This window comes from Ambystoma mexicanum, chromosome 3q (genome assembly GCF_040938575.1).
Source record: "Ambystoma mexicanum isolate Mex_15411 chromosome 3q, UKY_AmexF1_1, whole genome shotgun sequence".
NCBI lineage: Eukaryota > Metazoa > Chordata > Amphibia > Caudata > Ambystomatidae > Ambystoma > Ambystoma mexicanum.
Genome location: NC_090926.1, coordinates 233,570,280 through 233,592,034, shown reverse-complemented (window position 1 = coordinate 233,592,034; position 21,755 = coordinate 233,570,280). Strand labels below are relative to the sequence as shown.

The 21,755-nt window shown below is 50.2% G+C and overlaps 1 protein-coding gene across 5 annotated transcripts in view; it reads left to right on the top strand.

The window, feature by feature from the left end:
• Nucleotides 1-21,166, top strand: part of EIF4B (eukaryotic translation initiation factor 4B) — a 968,554-nt gene extending 947,388 nt beyond the window's left edge. For 4 of the 5 annotated variants that reach the window (XM_069653628.1, XM_069653629.1, XM_069653624.1 and 1 more), the window contains 2 exons: nucleotides 18,546-18,618; nucleotides 19,258-21,166. In XM_069653628.1, the coding sequence (XP_069509729.1) occupies nucleotides 18,546-18,618; nucleotides 19,258-19,329 (145 nt within the window). In that variant the 3' untranslated portion in view covers nucleotides 19,330-21,166. The remainder of the gene's footprint in view (nucleotides 1-18,545; nucleotides 18,619-19,257) is intronic. The other variant, XM_069653627.1, reaches the window with a different exon arrangement.
• The last annotated feature ends 589 nt before the right edge of the window (nucleotides 21,167-21,755 follow it).

The window sequence follows — 21,755 nt, the reverse complement described above, 5'->3', positions numbered from 1 at the left end:
CTGGGGACATTAATATCTTACTGTTGGCATTTAGAACACTCTTTAAAAGTTGGTAAAACAGAAGAGACCACCAATATTCTTAAGCAGGCAAACATGTTTAGATCCTCCAAGAATAGTCCTACAATTCAATTAGGCTAAGGCCAAGACAATGGGCAAAAGTCTTGTATTGGAAAAATCATTTCTGGTAAGTAAATGGAAAAGTCTTTGCACAAGTTCTTAGGAGTCTTGGATGAAGAATCAATTGTAGGGCCACAAGCTGATTAAACTTGAGTTGTAGACGATTCAAGCAACTCTACAGTAATAGGTAAATTCTCTTAGGCTTGTTTTACAGTATCTTAGAAATGAAGAAAATATGCAGCTGTCTGTTCCTGTGCAGCTTTGTAGATCTCACTGTTCCTGGGCCTCAATCGTGGGCAAGAGGGAGGACATCGGGGGACTCCTGCAATGTACTGGGACGGTCAAAACTCGCAACCGGCAAACTTTACTTTCAGTGGATCTTGAGTGTTTCAGCGCCTTGCATCTACAGCAAATAGCAACACTGCAGTTCCTAGCTGTCCAGATGGACTTTCCTTGCTTCTGGGGTCCCGCGCTCTGAGGGTGCTCAGGTTTGGTCAGTCCTGCTTCTTGGGAGTCCGGAGGATCTTCCAAAAACTCTAGGCCAGCTTAAAAGCAACGCACACAATCAGTTCCTCTCCCTGGCTATTCGGTTTCCAGCAGCAACTCTGTCGGAATTCAACCAGCTCCGAGATGGATGTCCAGGTGACATACTTTGGAGTTGATTGGTCCCACTAACTCAAGGGGAGAAGTCCTTGCAGGGGCTTCTCTGTTGATGCGAACTTGGCGTTTCGGGACTGCAGCAGGGCTTCACCAGGCAAACCAACGGTCCAGGAGTTGCAGCAGACATCTTCTTCAAGTTCTTCTTCGGTTCCTTCGTCCAGTGGTCGACTCTGCCTTCCAAGCCAAAGGACTCTTCTTTTATTCAGTGCTCTCCCATTCATTCCAGCCAAGCTGTCAATCACCCAGCAGGGTAGCTGTCCTTGCCGGACAGTCAGCCAGCCAATCACCACAGGGAGCATTTGGGTCTCCTAGGAGGGAGCACAGGGAGTTTCAGACACCTCCCTCACTTCCTGCCTACCACAGACACTCTGGAGCCAGAGGCGGGTTTCACTCTTGAACCCTTCCCAAGGCGAAATGAACAAAGAGACCAAACCTGGTTTGGCGCGCAAAGCAAATCTCAAGAAAGACCCTTCTACAAAGAAATGGCAAAAAAAAGACTGGGCGCCATTTTGACAAAGATGGCTCCTGGGTAGGCTTTACTGTAGCTGTGAACGCACCCCGTGGTAAAGGCATACCATGGTAGTTCAAACAAAACCACTGCCACCAGCCATTCAATGAGAAAAGGGTAACACATAAAATGTTTCATGAGAAACTAGACAAAGCGGATACTAGGTAACCCCTCCAGCACTCTATTGTAAGATAGGGTGTGCTGGGTCTAGAAAGTTACAATGGTAACTAAAGTCAATTTCACTTTACTGGTCTGAGAAACAGTACTTTATCCCAGAGAAGGTATTTAAACCTTGGTGAAATCTGAGAGACTTCCCTTTGTGTCACACAGCACCTTCAGTGCAGTGACAATGTAAAGGATGCTTATGGAGTTTGTCAGGCTCCACAACCAAAAAACAGAGGTTAAATTCACATTAAAATACATGAGGGAGTGGGGAAAAGGGGTCACACACTCCAGGTTAAAACAAAATCAAGTGCTCAAAATCCAGCAAAGTTGCTAGGGGACTCTAAGGTGCCAATGTCCTCCACATATTTGAGAATTCTCCTTAACAGGTGGTAAGTTGTAGCAATACTTGCCTCACTCCCTATCTCAACCCTTTAAAAAACTTTCAACTGTTTTGCTTTGGCAAAATCTGTTGCAGAAAGTCCTACAAAAGTTAGGAACAGTGCTACTCACCAGTATACTACTTCTGACATTTAGAACCAATCTCAAATCTGCAGGACCATGCCCCTCATTTTTGCCGAGCTCCTAAAACTCTTATTTGATCTTCTGGACACAAAGGCCCCATACATATTAGGTTTGGACTTTCTAAGTGAGGATTGTTATTCCTGTGGATTGTCCGTGCAAATACTAATTGCTTTAACTTTCCTTCCAGGTGTTGTGGGTGGGTGAATTGATTTGGCACCGAATACTGTTATTGTAAATATGTATTCTACTATTAGTGTTGTGTAATGTTACCGGTTCTTTTGTCATTTTTATAGTGGGTTTTTGTCCATGAATATGGTATTTTTATAACTGTTGAAGTGTAATCCCTGAATGCTTGCTGTGTGAACTCATTGTGGACACCTTACCACACTCAATCCTGAGACTTGGCCACTCGTCATGCTGCTTTCATTGGTTTGGCTAAACTCCCAGAAGTTGTCCCCCTGATAACTATAACTAGGGTGGCCTACTTCTCCAGCATGGGGTCTGGCATGGATTCACATGCTCATGAATATTCCCCGTCAGGCTGGGAATCCTCAGCCCCCAGCCAATGACTGCCCTCTACCTAAGCCCCTCCTCTGGCAGCCATCTTCAGATTTTGACCGCACAAGTGTTGGGAGTCCTCGTGCTTGGCTCTCAAACTTTTACTGCATTTTGTGCTTTAAGAGTTTTGCTCTATTTTTTCGGTCAATCGAGCTCAAGCTCCATCGATCCACCTTCCGATTAATGGGGACCCTTTTTTCGGATTCTTCACGCCCCTCAAGGGTGAATTTTGTTGAGTTTCCTTCGTGGAGAATTCCAGAAGCTTCTTCAAGGCCTACGCCTCGTGGACATATTGGATGAGAAGGACTAGGCGCCCCTTTTCAAGATTTGCCCAAGCTGCGGCTTATGGAATGTCTTTTCAGGCGGACATTCCCTGTGCCTTTACTGCCTGCACACAGACCTGACGCACGTGGAGGATCACTGTGTCTTGTCAGGAGTTGGTGCCCCGCACGCTGAACAATCGGTGCAGGCGGCTCAAGGAATGACTGCAGGCCACGGCCCCTGCTCTGGGTGAGTCCCGGCAGCATGACTCCCCTGCCCAGAAGAAAGTTGAACAGCCTTCTAAGACCTTTGAGGATGCCCCTCCCACCGGGGTCCAACAAAAGCCAGGTCCACTGTCACCAAGAGTGCCGTTGCAACGGGCCCCTCGGCAGCCAGGGTGAGTACAGCTTCTCCGGTGGCTTCGATCACGAGCCAACGCTCAGGATCTTCATCTTCGAAGAGGAAGGTGTCGGACCATCCGGGCAAACTCTTGGAGAAGACCCAGACAGGCCCTCTGGAGAAGGCCAAGGGGGAGCGGGGCTCAGACCCTCCCCCAAAGGTGACGGCAGCAGGCTCGACAAAAAGGCAGTGAAGGCCCAGGTACATCTGACAAAGGCCCAACCTTCCATCGAAGAAGTGGCCACTGTGGCGGATCCGCAGGGCATGACCCTGAAGGCGAGAGTATCCCTGCCTTCCAGGAGGGAGTCCTCTTTTCAGCCCAATGAAAAGACGCCAGAAAAGAGGTCTATCATTTCACCGAAACCGTCTCCCTTGGTAGCAGAGAAAGGGGGAGCGGGCACGGTAGCCCTCCAGGGCACGGATATCTCAGACAAGGAGCTTACCAACCTCCAGACCTTCCAGGAGGTACACTGCATCGAGAGCAGGCCCTTTGGCAAGGATCCCGACGAGGGCAATGATGAAGGTGCCGGCTAGCAGACCAACGAGGAGCAGCAGGGCGTGGATGGCTTTGAGGACCAACCTAGGCCGCAAGCACCTTCCCCTGGATGAGGATGCCTCTTGCACAGACAGCTCCGGTACCATCAGGGGGACCACCAGTCAAGAAGAGGAAAGATCAACCTTTGCCTCCTTGCCACCCCTCCCCACATCGACGGATGAGACTGATCATGATATGGTGACCGCGGGCACTGGCACGGTTGATAACGGCGGATAGGGGGATCTCCCGTCTTTGCCACCAAGATCTTCACCACCCAACGAGATTCCATGCCATGATTTCCAGGGCCTCAGAGCTATTCTAGCTTGTCCCTGAGGAGAAGAAACAGGGTTTCCTATACCAGCGAGGCGAAGAGGAAGACAGTACTTTCGAACCCGCTATTGGATGACCTTTAGGACGAGGGGTTGTCCCTCATGAAGAACTCTTCCTCGGCCATGGCGAAGAGGGGCCGTTATGTACAGGGTGCCAGAATCTGCGCCTAAGTCCTTGCGGTCCCAACCGTCTCCGGACTCTTTGGTTTTGGCAGCAGCCAAGAAGTAGTCTTCGGGCTCCTCCTTCGGCAGTCTCCTCTTCCCCCAGACAGTGAGGGGAAGAAGTTGGATGCCATGGGGCGAAGAGTTATCACGTCAGCAGCGACTACCATCAAGGCCGCCAACGCTCTCGCCATTGTGGCGTGTTAAGACCGAGAGATTTGGTTCAAGATCGCCCCCTCCTGGACTTCCTTCCTGACGACCGAGGGCGGAAGCTTTGGAGATTCTACAGGAAGGCGAGGTGGCATCGGACCACGCCATTACGGTGGCCACAGACATCGCCGACACGGGGTTCCGCCAAATGGACAACAGCGTTTGCTTTCATCGGTGGGGCTGGCTGAGGGCCAGTAATTTTCACTAGGATATTCAGTTGAAGGTGTTGGACATGCCCTTCGACAGGGAGAATTTGTTTGGGAAGACGGTGGAGGAGTCGCTTTAAAGCCTTCAAGGAGGAGACGGCTCGTGCCTTGGGCACGCTTCAACAGCGACGGCAGTCCTTTTGGACTTCCGGCAAAAATGCCAAGGTCCTTCCAAAGGATTCAGTGGAGGAGCTTCATCCTACTGTCAGCCCTCCTGCTCTTGGGCCTAGGAGCCCTACAAGAGCTGTGCCAAACCTGGAATACGTCGTCGACACTGAGGTCTCCAAGGAGGCGCTTCGATGTCAAAACAGGCTTGAACCAGCTGTGGCGTCGGGCCACCACCCGTACACCCCGGTGGGAGGCCAGCTGGCGAACTTCATCAGTGTGTGATAGACCATCTCCACCGACAGTTTGGCGCTGGGCGCTCTCGCCAACGGACACCCCCTGGAATTTCAGCGGAAGTGTCCCCATATACCACCAGTGGCCCGGCAGGAAAACCACATCTCTCGGCTGCTGCTGGAGGTGCGGGCCATGCTAAAAAAAAAAAAGGGCGCGCTAGAGCTCGTCCCAAAGAAGGTCCGCTGTGCACTCTCGTTACGTCCTCGTCAAAAAGACTAGCAGATGGAGGCCAATCCTAGACCTGTCGTCTGAACAAGTACATAAAATCCCAAATGCTCCGGATGGTGACTCTACATCACGTACTAGGTCAGCTAGAAGAAGGGGATTTTCTGTCATCGTTGGACTTGGAAGATGCTTACTTTCTCCAGCATGGGGTCTGGCATGGATTCACATGCTCATGAATATTCCCCGTCGTCAGGCTGGGAATCCTCGGTAAAGAAAAAACCAGTATCAGTTTCGTTTCTGATCTGTCTTTCGTAGTAATAACCAATCACTGGTCTCTGCGTCATACTGACCACAGCCAATGACTGCCCTCTACCTAAGCACCGCCTCTGGCAGCCATCTTCAGATTTTTACCGCACGTTCATGTGTTGGGATCCTCGTGCTATTGCTCTCGAGCGTTAGTGCTATTTTTCACGCTTTTTCACAAAAAACTTCAATTCTTTCGGTCAAAAGAGCCTCAAGCTCCACCGATCCTACATCCGATCAACGGGGACCCGTGTCGGATTCGTCTGTGCCCCTCAAGGGTGAAGATTTCGTCGAGCTACACTTCGGAGGACTCCAGAAGCTTCTCAGGCCCGGTCTCGGAGATGGCCCAGGAGAAGGGAAGCTCGACGCCCGGAAAGCTGTTCAGGGTCTGCCCTGGATGCCAGCTGCAGAACGTCTTTAAGGAAGACGAACACTCTTTCTGCCTTTACTGCCTTCATGAGGACAAAACGCACGTGGAGAAGGACTGTGCGTTTTGCGGCAACATGTCGGAACGGACCATGAAGGACCGTCATCAACGTCTCGCCAACTGGCTGGAGGGTAAGAGCCCGTCTGGCGAGAAGAAGAAGAAATCCGAGCGGTCTTCTAAGACCTTTGAGGGCGCCCCGGCGACGGGGGCCCAACATAAGGCCAAGCACCGCGAGTCCGCTGGCACCGGGAGCGCCGAACGGTCGGGCTCTACGGGCGCCAGGCAGGGCGCACCCTCCCCGGCACCATCAACCACGAGCCAACGCTCTGGGTCGGGTAAGAGGAAGGCCGAGCACCCGGCGAAGCTCCTGGAGAGGCCCCGGTCGAGCTCTAAGGCAGAGGAGGAGCGTGGCAGTGCCCCCTCCCTCAAGGATAAGGCGGTGAGCGCACCTAAGGTGGTGAAGGCCTTGATCCATCCGACCAAGCCCTCTATCGAAACGGTCGCGGCGGCCCTGGCTCAGCCTGTGGAGGCTGCGCCAGTGGTGGCGACTTCAGGGCCCAGAATCTCCCTGCCTCCTCGGAGGGAGTCTTCTTTTGTGCCCATCGATAGGACCCCCGTGAAACCCTCCGTGGGGAAGAAGAAGGGGGGGCAGGGCGTCGTCGTAGATTCGGCCTCAACCTCAGAAGAGGAGCTGATCGAGGTCTTAAGCCACGGCCTAGGCGTGGAACAAGGCCAGCCCGTCGGAATGGACCCCGACGCGGGTCACGACGACGACATCGTCGAGGATACCGACGGGGCCCCTGCTCGCCCGTCGGATTCCCCTCTGCCAGCGCCGCGAGACAACTCGGCGGCCATTTTGTTGGCCATACAGTCCTTATGCACCGAGATAAGGACGAGGCTACCGTTACCGACGGAGGAACCTCTCCCGTCGGGGGATCCAGAACCGGGACCTTCTGGTGTTCCCCCTACCAAGAAAAGAAGGATCCATCCTCCACCTCCTTTTCAACCGTCGCGCCCCGTCCAGCCCTCCTCCCCGTCCACCCGAGGGGATGATACGGGGACTGACACGGCAGCGACGGGTACGGACGACGAGGCATAGGACGAGGATTTTCCGTCGTCGCCCCCCACCAGGGCTTCTCCGCCCGACGAGATCGGATCTTTCCACTCCATGATCTCCAGGGCTTCCGAGCTTTTCCAACTCTGCCCTGAGGAGAAGAAAAAGGAAGGCTTCCTTTATCAGCGGCGCGAGGCCAAGAGGAAGACGGTCCTCGCAGTGCCTCTGTTGGACGACATTTGGGATGAGGGCCTTTCCCTCCTCAAGAACCCTTCCACTACGCCAGCTAGAAGAGACCGGTACGAGAAAAAGTACCGGGTCCCGGACACGGCCCCCCTATGCCTCCGGGCGCAGCCTACCCCGGACTCCGTCGTCTCCGCGGCAGCCAGGAAGAAAGTGGGGGGGGGGTGCGGCCTCCACATCGACTTCCCCGCCGGACGGCGAGGGAAAGAAATTGGATGCTATGGGACGTAGAGTCATCTCGTCGGCAGCGACGACGATTAAAGCGGCCAACGCCTTGGCTATCGTGGCCCGCTACGACAGGGAGCTCTGGTACAAGATAGCTCCCCTGCTGGATTTTCTGCCGGACGACAAGAGGGCGGAGGCCCTTGAGATCCTCCAGGAAGGTGAAGTGGCTTCTGACCACGCCATCACCGTGGCGACGGACATCGCCGACACTGGGTTCCGCCAGCTGGGCAACGGCGTTTGCCTTCGACGTCGTGGATGGCTCAAAGCTACGGACTTTCGGCAGGACGTCCAGACCAGAGTCCTGGACATGCCCTTCGACGGGAACAACCTGTTTGGGAAGACAGTGGACGATTCCCTTCAGGCCATCAAGGCGGATACTGAGACGGCCCGGGCCCTTGGAGTCCTGCAGCAACGACGGACGCCCTTTCGGAGCGGCGGAGGCAAGGGCGCCTCCAAAGGTTCCGGCGGCGGTTTCGCTTCCTACCGTCAAGCGGCCCGCTCGTCGTCGCAAGAGGCCTACAGAGGACGAGGCAAGTCTAGCGGACCCCGCCGTCGTCGCCAAGGAGGTCAAGGCGGCAAGGCCGCGTCCAAGCAGGATTGAACCGGCCGTGGGGTCGGGCCCCCACCGAAGCACCCCGGTGGGAGGCCGGCTGGCGGGCTTCGTCAGCGTGTGGGAGTCCATCTCCACCGATCGTTGGGTGCTGGACGCCCTGGCCCGGGGCCACGCGCTCGAGTTTCAAAGAAGGTGCCCGCGCGTCCCCCCCGTGGCCAGGAAAGAACTTCACGTCCCTCAACTTCTCCTGGTGGTAAAGGCGATGCTCAGAAAGGGCGCCATCGAACTCGTCCCAAAGAGGCTTCGGGGCTCCGGAGTCTACTCGCGATACTTCCTCGTGAAGAAGAAGACGGGAGGATGGCGCCCCATCCTGGACCTGCGACGGCTGAACAAGTTCATCAAGGCGCAGAAGTTCCGGATGGTCACCCTCCAGCACGTCCTGGGTCAACTGGAGGAAGGAGACTTCCTATCGTCGTTGGATTTGGAGGATGCCTACTTCCACATTCCCATCCTAAAGGGGCACCGAAAATTCCTCAGGTTCGTGGTCCAAGGGCGTCATTACCAGTTCAAAGCCCTTCCCTTCGGACTACGGTCGGCACCCAGGGTATTCACCAAGTGCCTCGCACCGGTGGCGGCGCAGCTGCGCCGCGAGGGGATTCACGTCTACCCCTACCTGGACGACTGGCTCATCCGCGCCAAGACGAAGGAGCTCGCCGTGGTCCACACGGCAAGGACCGTCCAACTCCTCACGGACCTGGGATTCTCCGTGAACTACGCCAAATCCCACCTGGTGCCCGCGCAAGTCGCACTGTTTCTGGGAGCGAGGCTCGACACAGTGTCCCTTCTGGCCTCCCCGTCGGAGGAGAGGACCAGGACCATCTTGGGCAAGGTGCAACGGATGTTGGTGGCCGACGCGGCCAAAGTGAGATCCATCAAGTCCCTCCTCGGGATGATGTCTTCCTGCATCTACCTCATTCCCATGTGCAGGCTCCGGATGCGCCCGTTGCAAGAATTCCTGGATGCGCGCTGGATCCAGACGACGGGCAGCTTCGAGGAAAGGATCAAGCTCGACGAGAGTTTCCGACGAGCGATACGGTGGTGGGGCACCCGCGCGCATCTGACGGCGGGCATGGACTTCCAGACCCCAGCCCACCAGGAGACTGTGACCACGGATACCTCCCTGGAAGGGTGGGGCGCGCACACCGAAAATCTGCACGCGAGGGGACTCTGGCTCCCGACGGAGAAGTCCCTGCATATCAACGTCCTGGAGCTCCGTGCAGTGTTTTGGGCCCTCAGGTCCTTCCTTCCGTCCCTCAAGGGCAAGGTGGTGAGGATCTTCACCGACAACACCACCACCATGTTTTACATCAGGAAACAGGGCGGAACCAGGTCCCCAGCGCTGTCCAAGGAGGCGCAGGACCTGTGGCATTGGGCCGTCGCCCAAGGGATTTTTCTGGTGCCGTTTCATCTGGCAGGGATAAAAAACACCATCGCCGACTCACTCAGCAGGGAGCTGCGCTCGTGCCACGAGTGGGAACTACGGCAGGATCTGGTGGATCGCCTCTTCCGACGGTGGGGCACACCCCAGATCGACCTGTTCGCGACGGCGACGAACACCAAGTGCCGGAGGTTCGCCAGCAGGTTTCCCCAGACGAGGAGCATGGGCGATGCTTTCTCGTTCCCCTGGGAGGGCCTGTTCCTCTACGCGTTCCCTCCCTTGCCTCTGCTAATCCGGCTCGTCAACCAGCTCAAGAGGTCACGGTGCAGGATGATCCTCGTCGCACCTGCGTGGCCGAGGCAGATATGGTTCCCGGACCTTCTGGACTTGTCAGCGTCCCCGCCGATCAAGCTGCCGGCGGACGCGGATCTACTCTCCAGGGAAGGAGGCGCCATCCTCCACCACGACCCGAAGTCGCTGAACTTGCAGGCCTGGCTCCTGCAGCGCTAGAGTTTGGAGGATACGACATACCGGCCGATTGCAGAGAGGTTCTTGCAAAGGCCAGGGCGTCCTCGACTCTTAAATGCTACGGACACAAATGGAAGAGGTTCTCTGTCTGGTGCCACGCACAGAAGATTAACCCTCTACGGATTACGGCTCCCCAAGTACTGCCGTACCTGCTGACGCTGGCCAAAGCTGGTTTGGCACACGCGTCCATCAAGATTCATCTTGCTGCGATCTCCCGATACACCAGAACCACGGGGCGGACGTCCTTGTGGTCTCATCGTCTGGTGAAAGAGTTCATGAAGGGACTGTTCAGATCGTTCCCGCCGGTGAAGGCTCCGGCCCCGGCGTGGGAGCTCAACGTGGTGCTGACCAAGCTCATGGGACCTCCGTTCGAGCCTCTGCACTCGGCCCCGTTGAAGTTTCTATCGTGGAAAACAGCTTTTCTTGTGGCCATCACCTCCGCACGACGAGTGGGAGAGATCCAGGCCCTTTTCTGCAAGGCCCCGTACTTGACTTTCCACGACACGAGGGTAGTGCTCAGGACGCACCCCTCCTTCATGCCCAAGGTACCGTCGGACTTCCATCTCAACGAACCCTTGGTGTTACCTGTGTTCTTCCCGTCGCCTTCGTCGCCGGCTGAGAGGACTTTGCACTCGCTGGATGTAGCTAGAGCGCTGAAGTTCTACGTGGACCGCACGAAGGGGTTTCGGAAGACGTCACAACTCTTTGTGAACTTTGGACCTGTCAATCAGGGGAAGGCTCTCTCGAAGGCTTCCATCTCCAGATGGCTCTCCGGCTGTATCATGTACTGTCACCGGTTGGCAAACCGACCGCTGCCTGGCCGTCCGAGAGCCCATTCCACCAGAGCGATCGCAGCTACCACGGCGTTCCTATCTGGTGTGCCCCTGCTGGACATATGCAGGGCTGCTACGTGGAGGTCGACGCACACCTTCACGAAATTCTACTGCGTCGACCGGGATTCCAGGGAGGAGTCCAGGGTCGGCCAAGCAGTGCTGCGCAACCTGTTCGCCTGAGGCGAGCCTGGTGAGGAGGTAAGATGCTTAATGTTGAGTTGATGTGATGCTTAATGTTGAGCCTTTGCCACCTCCCGTGGTTGTGCATGTGTGTACTGCTATGTATTCTTTATTCATGAGCATGTGAATCCATGCCAGACCCCATGCTGGAGAAGGAACAAGTTACTTACCTGTAACTGTTGCTCTCCAGCATGGGTCTGGCATGGATTCACATGCCAACCCTCCCGCCTACCCCTCTGCGGCTCTTCACTTGGTCATACTGCCACTTCACGTGCTTCCAAATCTGAAGATGGCTGCCAGAGGCGGTGCTTAGGTAGAGGGCAGTCATTGGCTGTCGTCAGTATGACGCAGAGACCAGTGATTGGTTATTACTACGAAAGACAGATCAGAAACGAAACTGATACTGGTTTTTTCTTTACCGAGGATTCGCAGCCTGACGACGGGGAATATTCATGAGCATGTGAATCCATGCCAGACCCATGCTGGAGAACAACAGTTACAGGTAAGTAACTTGTTCCTTCACATCCCCCATCCACAAAGGTCACTGCAGTTTTCTGCGCTTTGTGGTTCAGGGGTAACATTACCAGTTCAACGCCCTTCCCTTAGGATTGAAGTTGGCGCCAAGGGTTTTCACCAAGTGCATGACACCAGTGGCGGCGCAGCTGCGTCTACAAGGGATCCACGTATACCCTTACCTGGACGACTGGCTCATCCGGGCAAACTCGAAGGACATTGCCGCCGAACACACAGTGAGGACCGTCCAACTCCTGTTGGATCTGGGGTTCTCGGTGAACTATGCAAAGTCCTGCTTGACTACATCGCAGGACTCGCTGTTTCTGGGATCCCGACTCAACACAGTGTTGTGCCTGGCCTCTCTGTCGGAGAAAAGGATAGTGGCCATTTTGGACAAGGTGCAACGAGAGGGAGCTTCGGCAGGACCAAGTTCCGACGATGGGGCAATCCCCAAATAGATTTGTTTGCGACAGCGCCGAGCACCAAGTGCCGGAGGTTCGCCAGCAGGTTTCCCCAGCCGGGGAGCATGGGGATGCATTCTAATTCTCCTGGGACGGCCTGTTCCTGTATGTGTTCCCTCGGTTGCCGTTGCTTCTTTGACTAGTCAATCAACTCAGATGTTCCCGGTGCAGGATGATCCTCGTGGCACCGGCGTGGCCGAGACAGATATGGTACCCGAACCTTCTGGATTTCAGCGTCCCCTCCAGGCAAGCTTCCAGTGGACACAGATATTCTTGCCAGAGAAGGGGGCACGATTCTGCACCACGACCCAGCATCGCTGAACCTGAAGGTCTGGCAGCACTAGAGTTTGAGGGATACGATCTCCCAGTGGATTCAAAGGAGGTGATTGCCAAGGCCAGAGCTTCGTCTACTCTCCAATGCGACGGGCTCAAGTGGAAGAGGTTCGCTGTTTGGTGCTGTACTGAGAAGATCGACCCTCTACGTGTCACTGCAAGTTTAGGCTTGGTTTATGTTAGTGGCTGACTGCTTCAACTGCAGACAGTTTGGAGCCTTCCCTGTAGGAGCAGTGCCCTTAGGCTCGGGCCCTTAGCCGCTAGGCTGCTACGGGCAGAGGGCTACCCTAGTTCTATGCTATTAATGGGATTCTATGAGCCAATCGTGGAGGGGGCGGGACACCAGGCAGGGAAAGATCACGGAAGGGGGGGGTACAACAACATAGCGCTGGGGAGCTCCTAGTCCGCAAAATAAACAAATGTACAAAATTATCAAAGGGGTGCAGGGGGCGCCCCACCTAAGCATTGCCAGGGAACAAAGTGGTGCACTGGAGGTGGCTCGACAAGGAACTAGGTTCCCATTCGAATTGCTGGTGTATCTAGCCAATCGGCAGAGGGGGCGGGACACCAGGTGGGGAAAGAACGCAGAAGGGGAGACGGGGACTGGGCTGGGGCGCAAAATAAACAAAATGCACAACATTAACAAAGGGGTGCAGAGGGCCTCATCTCAGCATTGCCATGGACCAAAAAACTAAGCTTGAGTCGCCTTGTTTACCATAACTGGAATGGTCTACTAAGCAACCACCAGGGTTTAGAAATCCATCTGAACACTGATGCTGGGCAGATTTGGTAGCCGAAAGGCTGTCCATGAATTGACAGCCTGTCAGTTTGAATGATGCCGATCCATACTTTTGGGGGGGCTCAAGGTAACGTCAGCTCAAATTTAAGACATTCTGCAGCCGTTCTTCAGATTGCCATTGGAGCCAAGACCCGTGCATCCCGCTTAAGAACCGTGGACCAACTTTTTTGCCACCTGTTAGGTAGATTTATAATTTCTATGCTTAATCCCTTCTCCTAGTCATACCCCCAGAACTTTCTGCTGGACCTCTAGGCCTTTTTCTTTAATCCTGAATGAGTGGAGCCTTTTTCCACTAATTCTTATGGGCTCTCTTTTGGAACTCTGTTCTTTGTGGTTTACTGTCCTATGGAGTCTATTTCCCGCCATATCTCACTTTAAGGCATATGTATTTTACTATTGCAGCACACAGATCCTTATGGGTGGTGTTGCTGGGGACCCTTTGGATCCTCCTTTGAGATTCATTTTCTATATCCTAGAGTAACTACAGTTCTTAAGGATAGAGAGATACCTAGAATCTCGCCTAAACCTTTATAGTCTGAGAGATTGTCACACACCACCATATGTGGAGTGCCAAGGGGATACTTGGTACCTTCTCTCTGCTCCTGTGATTTTTATTTTTATCACAGACAACCTTCTAGTTATGGATGGTGGCAGTGGACGTGTTCTACCAACTGTTGTGTGAATGTCCTACCGCAGGCTATGTCTAAAACCTCGATTATGCACAATAGGGTCAACCAAGTACTAACTTGTGGCTCTGTCTTTTTACGCCATTACTAGCATGGGTGTTCTGGTTAGCACTTCTTCTAGGGGGGGGGGGGGTGTGTGTGTGTGTGTGTGTGTGTGTGTGTGTGTGTGTGTGTGTGTATACACACATATACACACCCGTGTGTATACCCGTGTCCCGGCAGGCAGGAAGTTTTTCACTCCCCTGCCCTTTGTCTGCCGGAGTGCCTGAATAGAACCACTGGCTGTCCTGATTGGACAGCCACGCACCCCTTTCTGTAAATTGCTAAGAGAGATTGCAGAGGTGTGTGTGCTGGAACTGTATAAAAGGTGAGGGTCCTGAGGTGAAAGGCAAGCCGACCACTGGAACTTGAAGTAACGGAAGAATACGGCCAGAGACGCCTGCAGACCCTTTGCAACACTGTGAAGTGTTAGGAGTTCCGAAGTGGACTCCTCCTTCCCTTTGGCTGGTAGGACCAACCAGCCCGGAGACTAACTACAAATTGAGCATCTCCTGAGATGCTGTGCCTTTCCAGAGCTGCAGACTACGAATACCAGGAGACCTCTGACCCATTTGCAGTGCAACCTCTTTGCAAGGCAAAATCCATCCAGAAATTTGAGCTCCAGTTGGACCCCCAAGAGCACGATCTAAGTCCCCTCACCAGAGTGGTGATGATTGACCGGGCGAATACCATCCTTTGTTTGTGATGAGAAAAAAGCGCCAAAACCGCACACCAGCCGAGGAGACTGATGAAATCTGTGCTGAGGGTCCTCTTTTGAGACTGCTGCTGAGGCATCCATTCAGAGTCCTTCCTTTGGTCACCAGGCCAAGGAATCGGGAGACAGTCTACCTCGCTGCTGCACATAGGTGAATCCAGCTACAATATTTTTTTCTAACCTAAGGTACTGTGGGGTGAAAGGTATAACTTAACTTGAAGCGTGAAGTTACTCCAGAGTGACTGAGGTTCTTTAAGTGGTGTTCAGAGTGTTCACTCTACCTCTGACCCAAGCTTGTCCGATTGTGCCCCTTTAGAGAGTCCTTTTGCAGGGTCCTCCTAACTTTGGTTATCCTAAAGTAATCTTATCCTAGAGACTGAAAGTATCCTGTGGAACTTTTGATATTCTGCTACTTCTTAAAACATTGGAACCACTCCTACACTTATTTTTTCGTAAAGTGAGGGCTTGGATTTTAAAAGCATTAGTTAGCCTGAGAAGTGTCTCTAGAACATTAAGCTCTGCTGCTGTGTGATTAACCAACCTTTCTCCTTCCTGAAAAACGTCATTTTATGTGGTAACCCATTTACAGGAAGTGGTGTTCATCTTCATTCCACTGAGCGCATAAAGGACATTTAGGATACTTAGCCTGCCCCACAGACTGCTAAATTTAGAAGTGGAAAGATGCCTAGATGTTATTTGGCAAATAGTATTTTTTGATACTTTTTAACAGGAAAATCAATTACTTGTCAACCCCCCAGTGGAAGTTTGAATGGTTAATGCGATGCTAAATTTTGATAACATGTGGCAACTTGATTGTTTAAAGCCCAGTCAATAAATGCCGGGATCACAACTGGCTAATGGTTCCTTCTTTATACGGGTCATCTATGAGAGACAGACAGCCAAGGGAAATAAATATTTCTTTAATATCTTTAAGCCACAGAATTTATATTTAGAAAAAAGAGGGAGGGTGAGGGGCGCACTCTATTTCCCAGCTTTGTATACCTGCAGTCCAGTTGCTCTTCTTCCCCAAGTGCTTTCATGTCTTACAATCTTCAGGGAGGCAGTTTTTTCAGGTGTTACTGATTAGTCTCAATTTAGGTCTCAGGGAATTCTGGTAGTTGTCAATTTAGGTAACCAGGAACCAACTCGCCTCCAATAGCCCCATTTTTTTCCTGGTTACCAGAATTGACTACAGCTACCAGAATTCCCAGAGACCAACATTTAGACCATTTAGTAACACCCGAAAAGACTGCCTCCCTGAAGATTGTAAGAGACATGAAAGCGCTTGAGGAGAAGAGCAACTGAACTGCAGAAGGTATACAAAGCTGAGAACTAGAGTGCGCGCCTCACCTCCTCTTTTTTTCTACAGAATTTATATTGCATCATTGGGCATCGCAACATTGCACAGGACTAAGTATGTACTCCTTTCAGGAGTATTCCACAGTTGTAACCAATAAAGTGGTTTCAATTTAGCTAAGCAAGCAATTGGGTTTCATTTTCTCCTTTTAAAATGAAGTTCGTGAACCTGTATTTCTGCCTTGTAATTTGCTGCTGGGACTGCCTGTGCGTTTTAGACTTCAAGTGCGTGGGATAACGTTTTTCCACCGAAGCAAGTGTCAAAATTAACCACATCTCCTAGCTAGTGCAAGGTCACTTTTCTCCAATTTAGGAGACCAGGACAATCGTTGTTCGCAACAAGTGCCTAAATAAAGCGTTTCTACTTCTGTAGAGATGCATCACTTAAATGGTATGAGAAAGAGAATGTTCATGTGGATCATGCACTACATTTCATGTTATACTCTGGCTGGGAAAGAGCCCCCTTTGGGATTAAGAGCGCAATCCTCCAGAGGCATTGTGGTTGTCTGCACTACCACAGGTTATCCCTGTCATTGACATTTGTCAGATGGCTACTTGTGCTTCTGTACATACCTACTCCAAATATTTATTTGGTTTCAGTGGACTCAAGATTCTCGATTTGGTCGATCAATTCACCAAAGATTTTTGGTTTGCAGAAGTTGCGCATTCTCTCTGCCAAGCCCACCTGTGTTCTGGATACTTCTATTAGAATCTAGTTGAGGTAACTGAGTGGATATTATTTATTTGAAAATCTAATTACTTCAAATGGTTAATCTTATTTCTTTCTGATGGTTGGTTCCTCGCAAAGATTCCTTAAATCCCAATCATCTCTGCCATTATAGACAGATGTTGCATGTTTGGGCATGGAGAAGCCAAATGGATGGAGCGGAGGTCACGGGCATGGTATCCTAATATGTATTGCGGCTGCCGTCACTTCCGGAGTTGAGTAGCGAACCGCCAGAGTTAGTCTGTGCCAATGTTCATGACACCATCTGTCTATCTGCCCCCCTGCCCCCCTACTGCTGTGGGAAGAGTTTCCTATGCCAGCTAGTACAGGCCAGGATATATCTAAAGATGAGGAATCTGTGGGAGGAGCTACCCATCCAATAGAATATTGCCGGAGGGAAGTAATTTGTTTGCCGCACATTCTGGTTCGAAGAAATGTGATTATTTCGGGTAATGTCTACTTGCTATAGTTGGTGACAGTAATCTTGTGTTTCTTGTACCAATATTCATTTTCTATTCTAATTGGAGTTCTGTGCTCAGATACCACCACTACTGCCTCCGGAGATGGTCTTTCGCTGTCTCAACATTTGTCAGGGTTTGAAATTGCTGAAAGATATTTAGTTCTTGCTTCTAACATAGGAGAGCCTGCTTAACCTGAAACCGAAAGCTACCAGGAGCTATCTTTGGCTCCCTGGGCCCCCTTGTGTCTTACAAACATACATATGTGACATCAACTGTGTTTGAGAGTGTACTAAAGAACAATTAGGAAGAGCTTGTACACAGTTAAACATAATAGGCAAAAGGTTCAAGTGTGCATATCATGTGGAAGTTAGATTCGCGGTGCTCTGGGTACTGGCTCATTGTTCCCCAGCGGCAGTTCCTGCCTGCTGCGTGATGCCCGACGCCCAAGAGATGGTTTTAGGTCTTGCTCAGCGGATCTTCATTTTGAACCCAGGCTATGCTTTTAGTGGAGTGTTGGGGGTCATTCGTAGTCTGTCCCTTGCACTGTGATGCCTGTGGTACAAATGTGTCAATCAATGTCCCCTTTAAAATATTAATTTAATTTTAATTTCTTTTATAACACGCTTAATACCTGAGCTCTGTTTCTTAGCACGGATCTGGGATTCGAACCTCTGTTGCTCTGCGTTCGCTTGCTTCCAAGACCAGCGCGTTACCCGTGATGGCACTCACAAGGAGGAATCGCACTTTAACCTGCTGAATTAAAGTGAAAAGGCGCTGGCAAACAGCCTCATTTAAAAATATTAGTTCCTTGTCTTTAAGGAGCTATAAGCAAAATGACACTTTTCACTTGCAGAAGTAGACTAGAAATATTTTGTTGTAAAGAGTCCAGTATCATACTCCGACAGATAATAGCAGAAGCTGCCGAAGACTGCCCGGCACTGTTTTACAGTTCAAAAAATATTCCTTGAGACTATTGGTCCCATATGATCCTGCTAGAGTTCCAAGGAGTCCTACTTTGTTATTCATGCTACTCTTCGAAATAAATGCTGCCAGTGAGCAGGTATTACTGACCCCAACCCATTGGATGTTTCATGACGACAAAAACAAAGATGTAATTGGTGATACTCGCTGTGGTACAATCCAAGATACCACATTTTGGAGTCATGGTTGCATGTATGTTGCTTTTTGAATTGTCAAACTGGTTTTACAAAGCTACAGATTTTTCCTATTACTTATGTGGAGAGGATGAAGAACCCAGTAGTTTTTCAAAAACTTGAGTTCCCTCCCTCTGCCCCAACACCCATACCCCTTGGCTTGCTCAGGTGACCGAGGAAGATTTCAGGTCAAGATGGGAGTGCTTTTAAGGATTTGGAAACTTTGAGCAATCATGTGTGTTTGTTTTGTTCTACACATGCGCTTAAATCTACCACTAAAATGTATGTTTTTCAAGCTGCAAATATTTCACTTTGTTTTAGAAATGAATGCGTGCGTGATCGGGGAATGGGACCCTCAGTAGAGCCAAAGAGAATGGAGAATGTGCCTGGAGAAGTAAGTCCGTTCACTGTTCGAATGATGCATGGAAACAGATACAAATACAAAACTGTAGAATATTTGTATAGCAATGTTTCGTTAACGATCTGACGGTGCTTTTTCCAATTAGAAAAGTCCACATAATCAGTTAAAGGGTTTAAGCACAATTCTATTCCTATTTAAAACACACATAATATGAAGAGTTCTATCGCATAATGGCTTCAAGATCATGTAAATCACTAGAGGCAAGTAATTCATTTGTATGTGAACAAAATGTGTAGTTTTCTTAAAAAGCGTGTTTTGAAGTGGGGCTTGGATGCCACTCTTTAAGGAGATAAAAGGTTGTAGAAACTCACATACTTTTTAGTCTGACAAATATCCATCTGGTTACTACAATTGTTTCATAGATATGGTACAGATTAATAAGTGGTTGGGGCGTTGACATTTAGGTTACCACCATTGTGTTTTTTGCCACGATTTATATGTTCATTTTCAGCACAACTTGTTATACTCCTGAACAATGCTCAGCCCAGGAGTTAAACCTATGGGAGTCAGCTTACTTGCACGTTTTCTTACCCTCTAAGCACATTCGTTGCAGACATTCTAGTGCAAGCATCCTTCAATGATAATAAACTAACAATAATTTTTATCTTGCAGAGGTTCAGCCATGCAAGCAAATATGCTGCTTTAGCTTTGGATGGAGAAGACGACGAGGGGTTCCCAGAGTAACCATTTCAAAGAAAAGTCCTCTTTGTCTTAACCCATTGCTTTTCCTGAACATTCGGAGAGCAGAAGAAATCTTTATTCAAAGATGCAAAAAAAAGAAATACAAAACACACAAGTTTAACATCTCCGGAAGACCTTTCTTAATTTTAAACGAAAATCATTATTTTTCTCTTGCATGCTGCTGCAGCCTTTAAGTATTGAATGAACTGGAGATATCCTTCGAGGTTTTATTGCGAGAGGGAAGTGCAACATTTTAAAGAAATAAAAGGCCCATTATTTGGGGAGTGCCTGCACGCTATCCCGTGTGACCTAGATCCTAGGCCCTTCTATTTAGAGAGAACAGTAACAAGCAGTGGTTATGTACCTTGTCTGCATCTCTGGTTTGTTTTAGGAGGACATTGCAGTTCTGACTTGGTTGTGGTGGAAGAGGAGAGCTAGCGGTACATGGGACTTTTGTGCAAGGGTGTGTCTGTCTCCCTAGTCTTACAAAAGACTGTTGCAATTTCTATGAAGTCTGAATCATTTAAATAAACTTAAAGTATCTTCTTGAAGATGGGGTCTTCACATGTTTTTAGTGTCAGTTGCCAGCCCTCTGCTTTCTACTGAAACCCATTGTCCTACAGATTGTATTTATTAAGGAGTGGTATGCAAAAAGTGTATTTTGATAGGAAAGGGGGTTAATATAACTCCCTTTGTTCCCTATTTCCCCAGCTCCCCTACACCAAAATCCAGACTTCTCCACTGGCTTTCATGACTTTAGTTTGCCGTCTGTACTCTTAAGTTCGCGACAGAATTTTTAGTATCACATCACAGCATGAAGTATCTGCCACAAGGTGAGTGGTGTACTCATTTCTGTGTATTCAGTCTACTCTTTTTCCACTTGTAGGGGAGAAGGAGTGTGTCATAAGTCATGCACAAGAAATGTTTGCTTACCTGAACAGCTAGGTACGTGCAGGAAGAGTTAGAATGTTTCTTCTTTAGAATTATGTATTGCTCATCCTCCAACAGAAGACTTTTTATTTCTCCTGTTCAGTGACGGGCTTTGAGTGAAATGTGCTGCATCGCAGTACTAAGCTGCATGATCCCAGGGCAGAATTGACTACATTCTACGGCCGATTCTTGTTGGTGTTGCACCAGTCGGTGTTCAGAAGAGTACATTTTTGCTAATTTTGTTCGGCATGCATTTGGTTGCCTATTCAGATGGACTCAAAAGTTCTTGCGCCAACAATTTCCACGACCACTGCCTTGTGCCCTAGAATTTCTTTGAATTCAGGTGTTCAGGTCATATCTTGAGAGGCCCAGGATGGCAGATTTGCAGGTGTCATTGTTGCTGATCAGGTATTTTGCCTTGTTACAGACAATAGAAGCTGCAGACTACAGCAGTGATCTTCCGGTGAAAGTAACTTTGGCCGGATTTCTTTACCTATGTGACCTGTGCTTGGAGAGTTGATTTGAGTCACTTAGACAAACAGAACATGTTGGAAATCTAGAAATCTTGCTTCAGTGTACATGGTGTGTGAGCTACATTCATGGTACTCTTAAAGTTAATACGTTTCCCCACTTCTCCCACCAGGTTGGTCGCATCTGTGAAAAGCCACATTTTTCATTCTTTTCTACTTGCCGCATCCCTCTTTCCTCCAGACCACCTTTAACATGAGGATAGTTTACTCACCTGCACTTGCACAATGTGGAGACATGTAAAAATGTGTATAAAAATCTTCTATGAAAATGAATTGTAATTTCTGCTTCCTGGGGTCTTATCATGTGACCCGTCCCAGCATTTTTTCTTCATTCTTTGGTTTTTGTTTCCCCCTTCAAAATAAACGAATCTTTAAACAAATGTTTCACCATGTCCTGTTTTTTGTCAATGTAGCCTGGTTTATATGCTTTGTGGAAATATAGCCCTATTGTGTTACACTTGAGTGTATTGCATGACTCATTCACCCCCTGCAATCCATCAGAGGCATTCTAGCACTGCAGTTCCCATTTGGTATCTGTTTTCCAAAGTGCATGCATTCTGTCTAGACTCTAGATGTTGGCTTTTAAAATGGATTTGTTGAACACTGCTGGAGCAATTGGAGGTCTGCCGTGCCTTTAATCAGAACATATACTAAGGCTTCCTTGTGGAGTGCCAGCGTTGAGTACAGTCACTTGTCTATATCTGCCATTACTAACTGAGGCTCTGTGTGGTGAGCTGTGCTGGAGCAATTGGAGGAATGTTATCCCTTTAAGCAGAACATATATTCTCTTCCTGGTGGCGTGGAGCGCAGCGACGAGTCAGTCGACCGGCAGGAGATCCCGGGAGGTGTGCTGTCATGGAGGGTCAGAGGACGCGACACAGCTGATGCCAGCTCTGAACAGCCTTTGCCACTGGCATCAAGCAGTAAAGCGACAAGAGGGAAAGCCTCTTCAAACTAAGGATTCTGCCC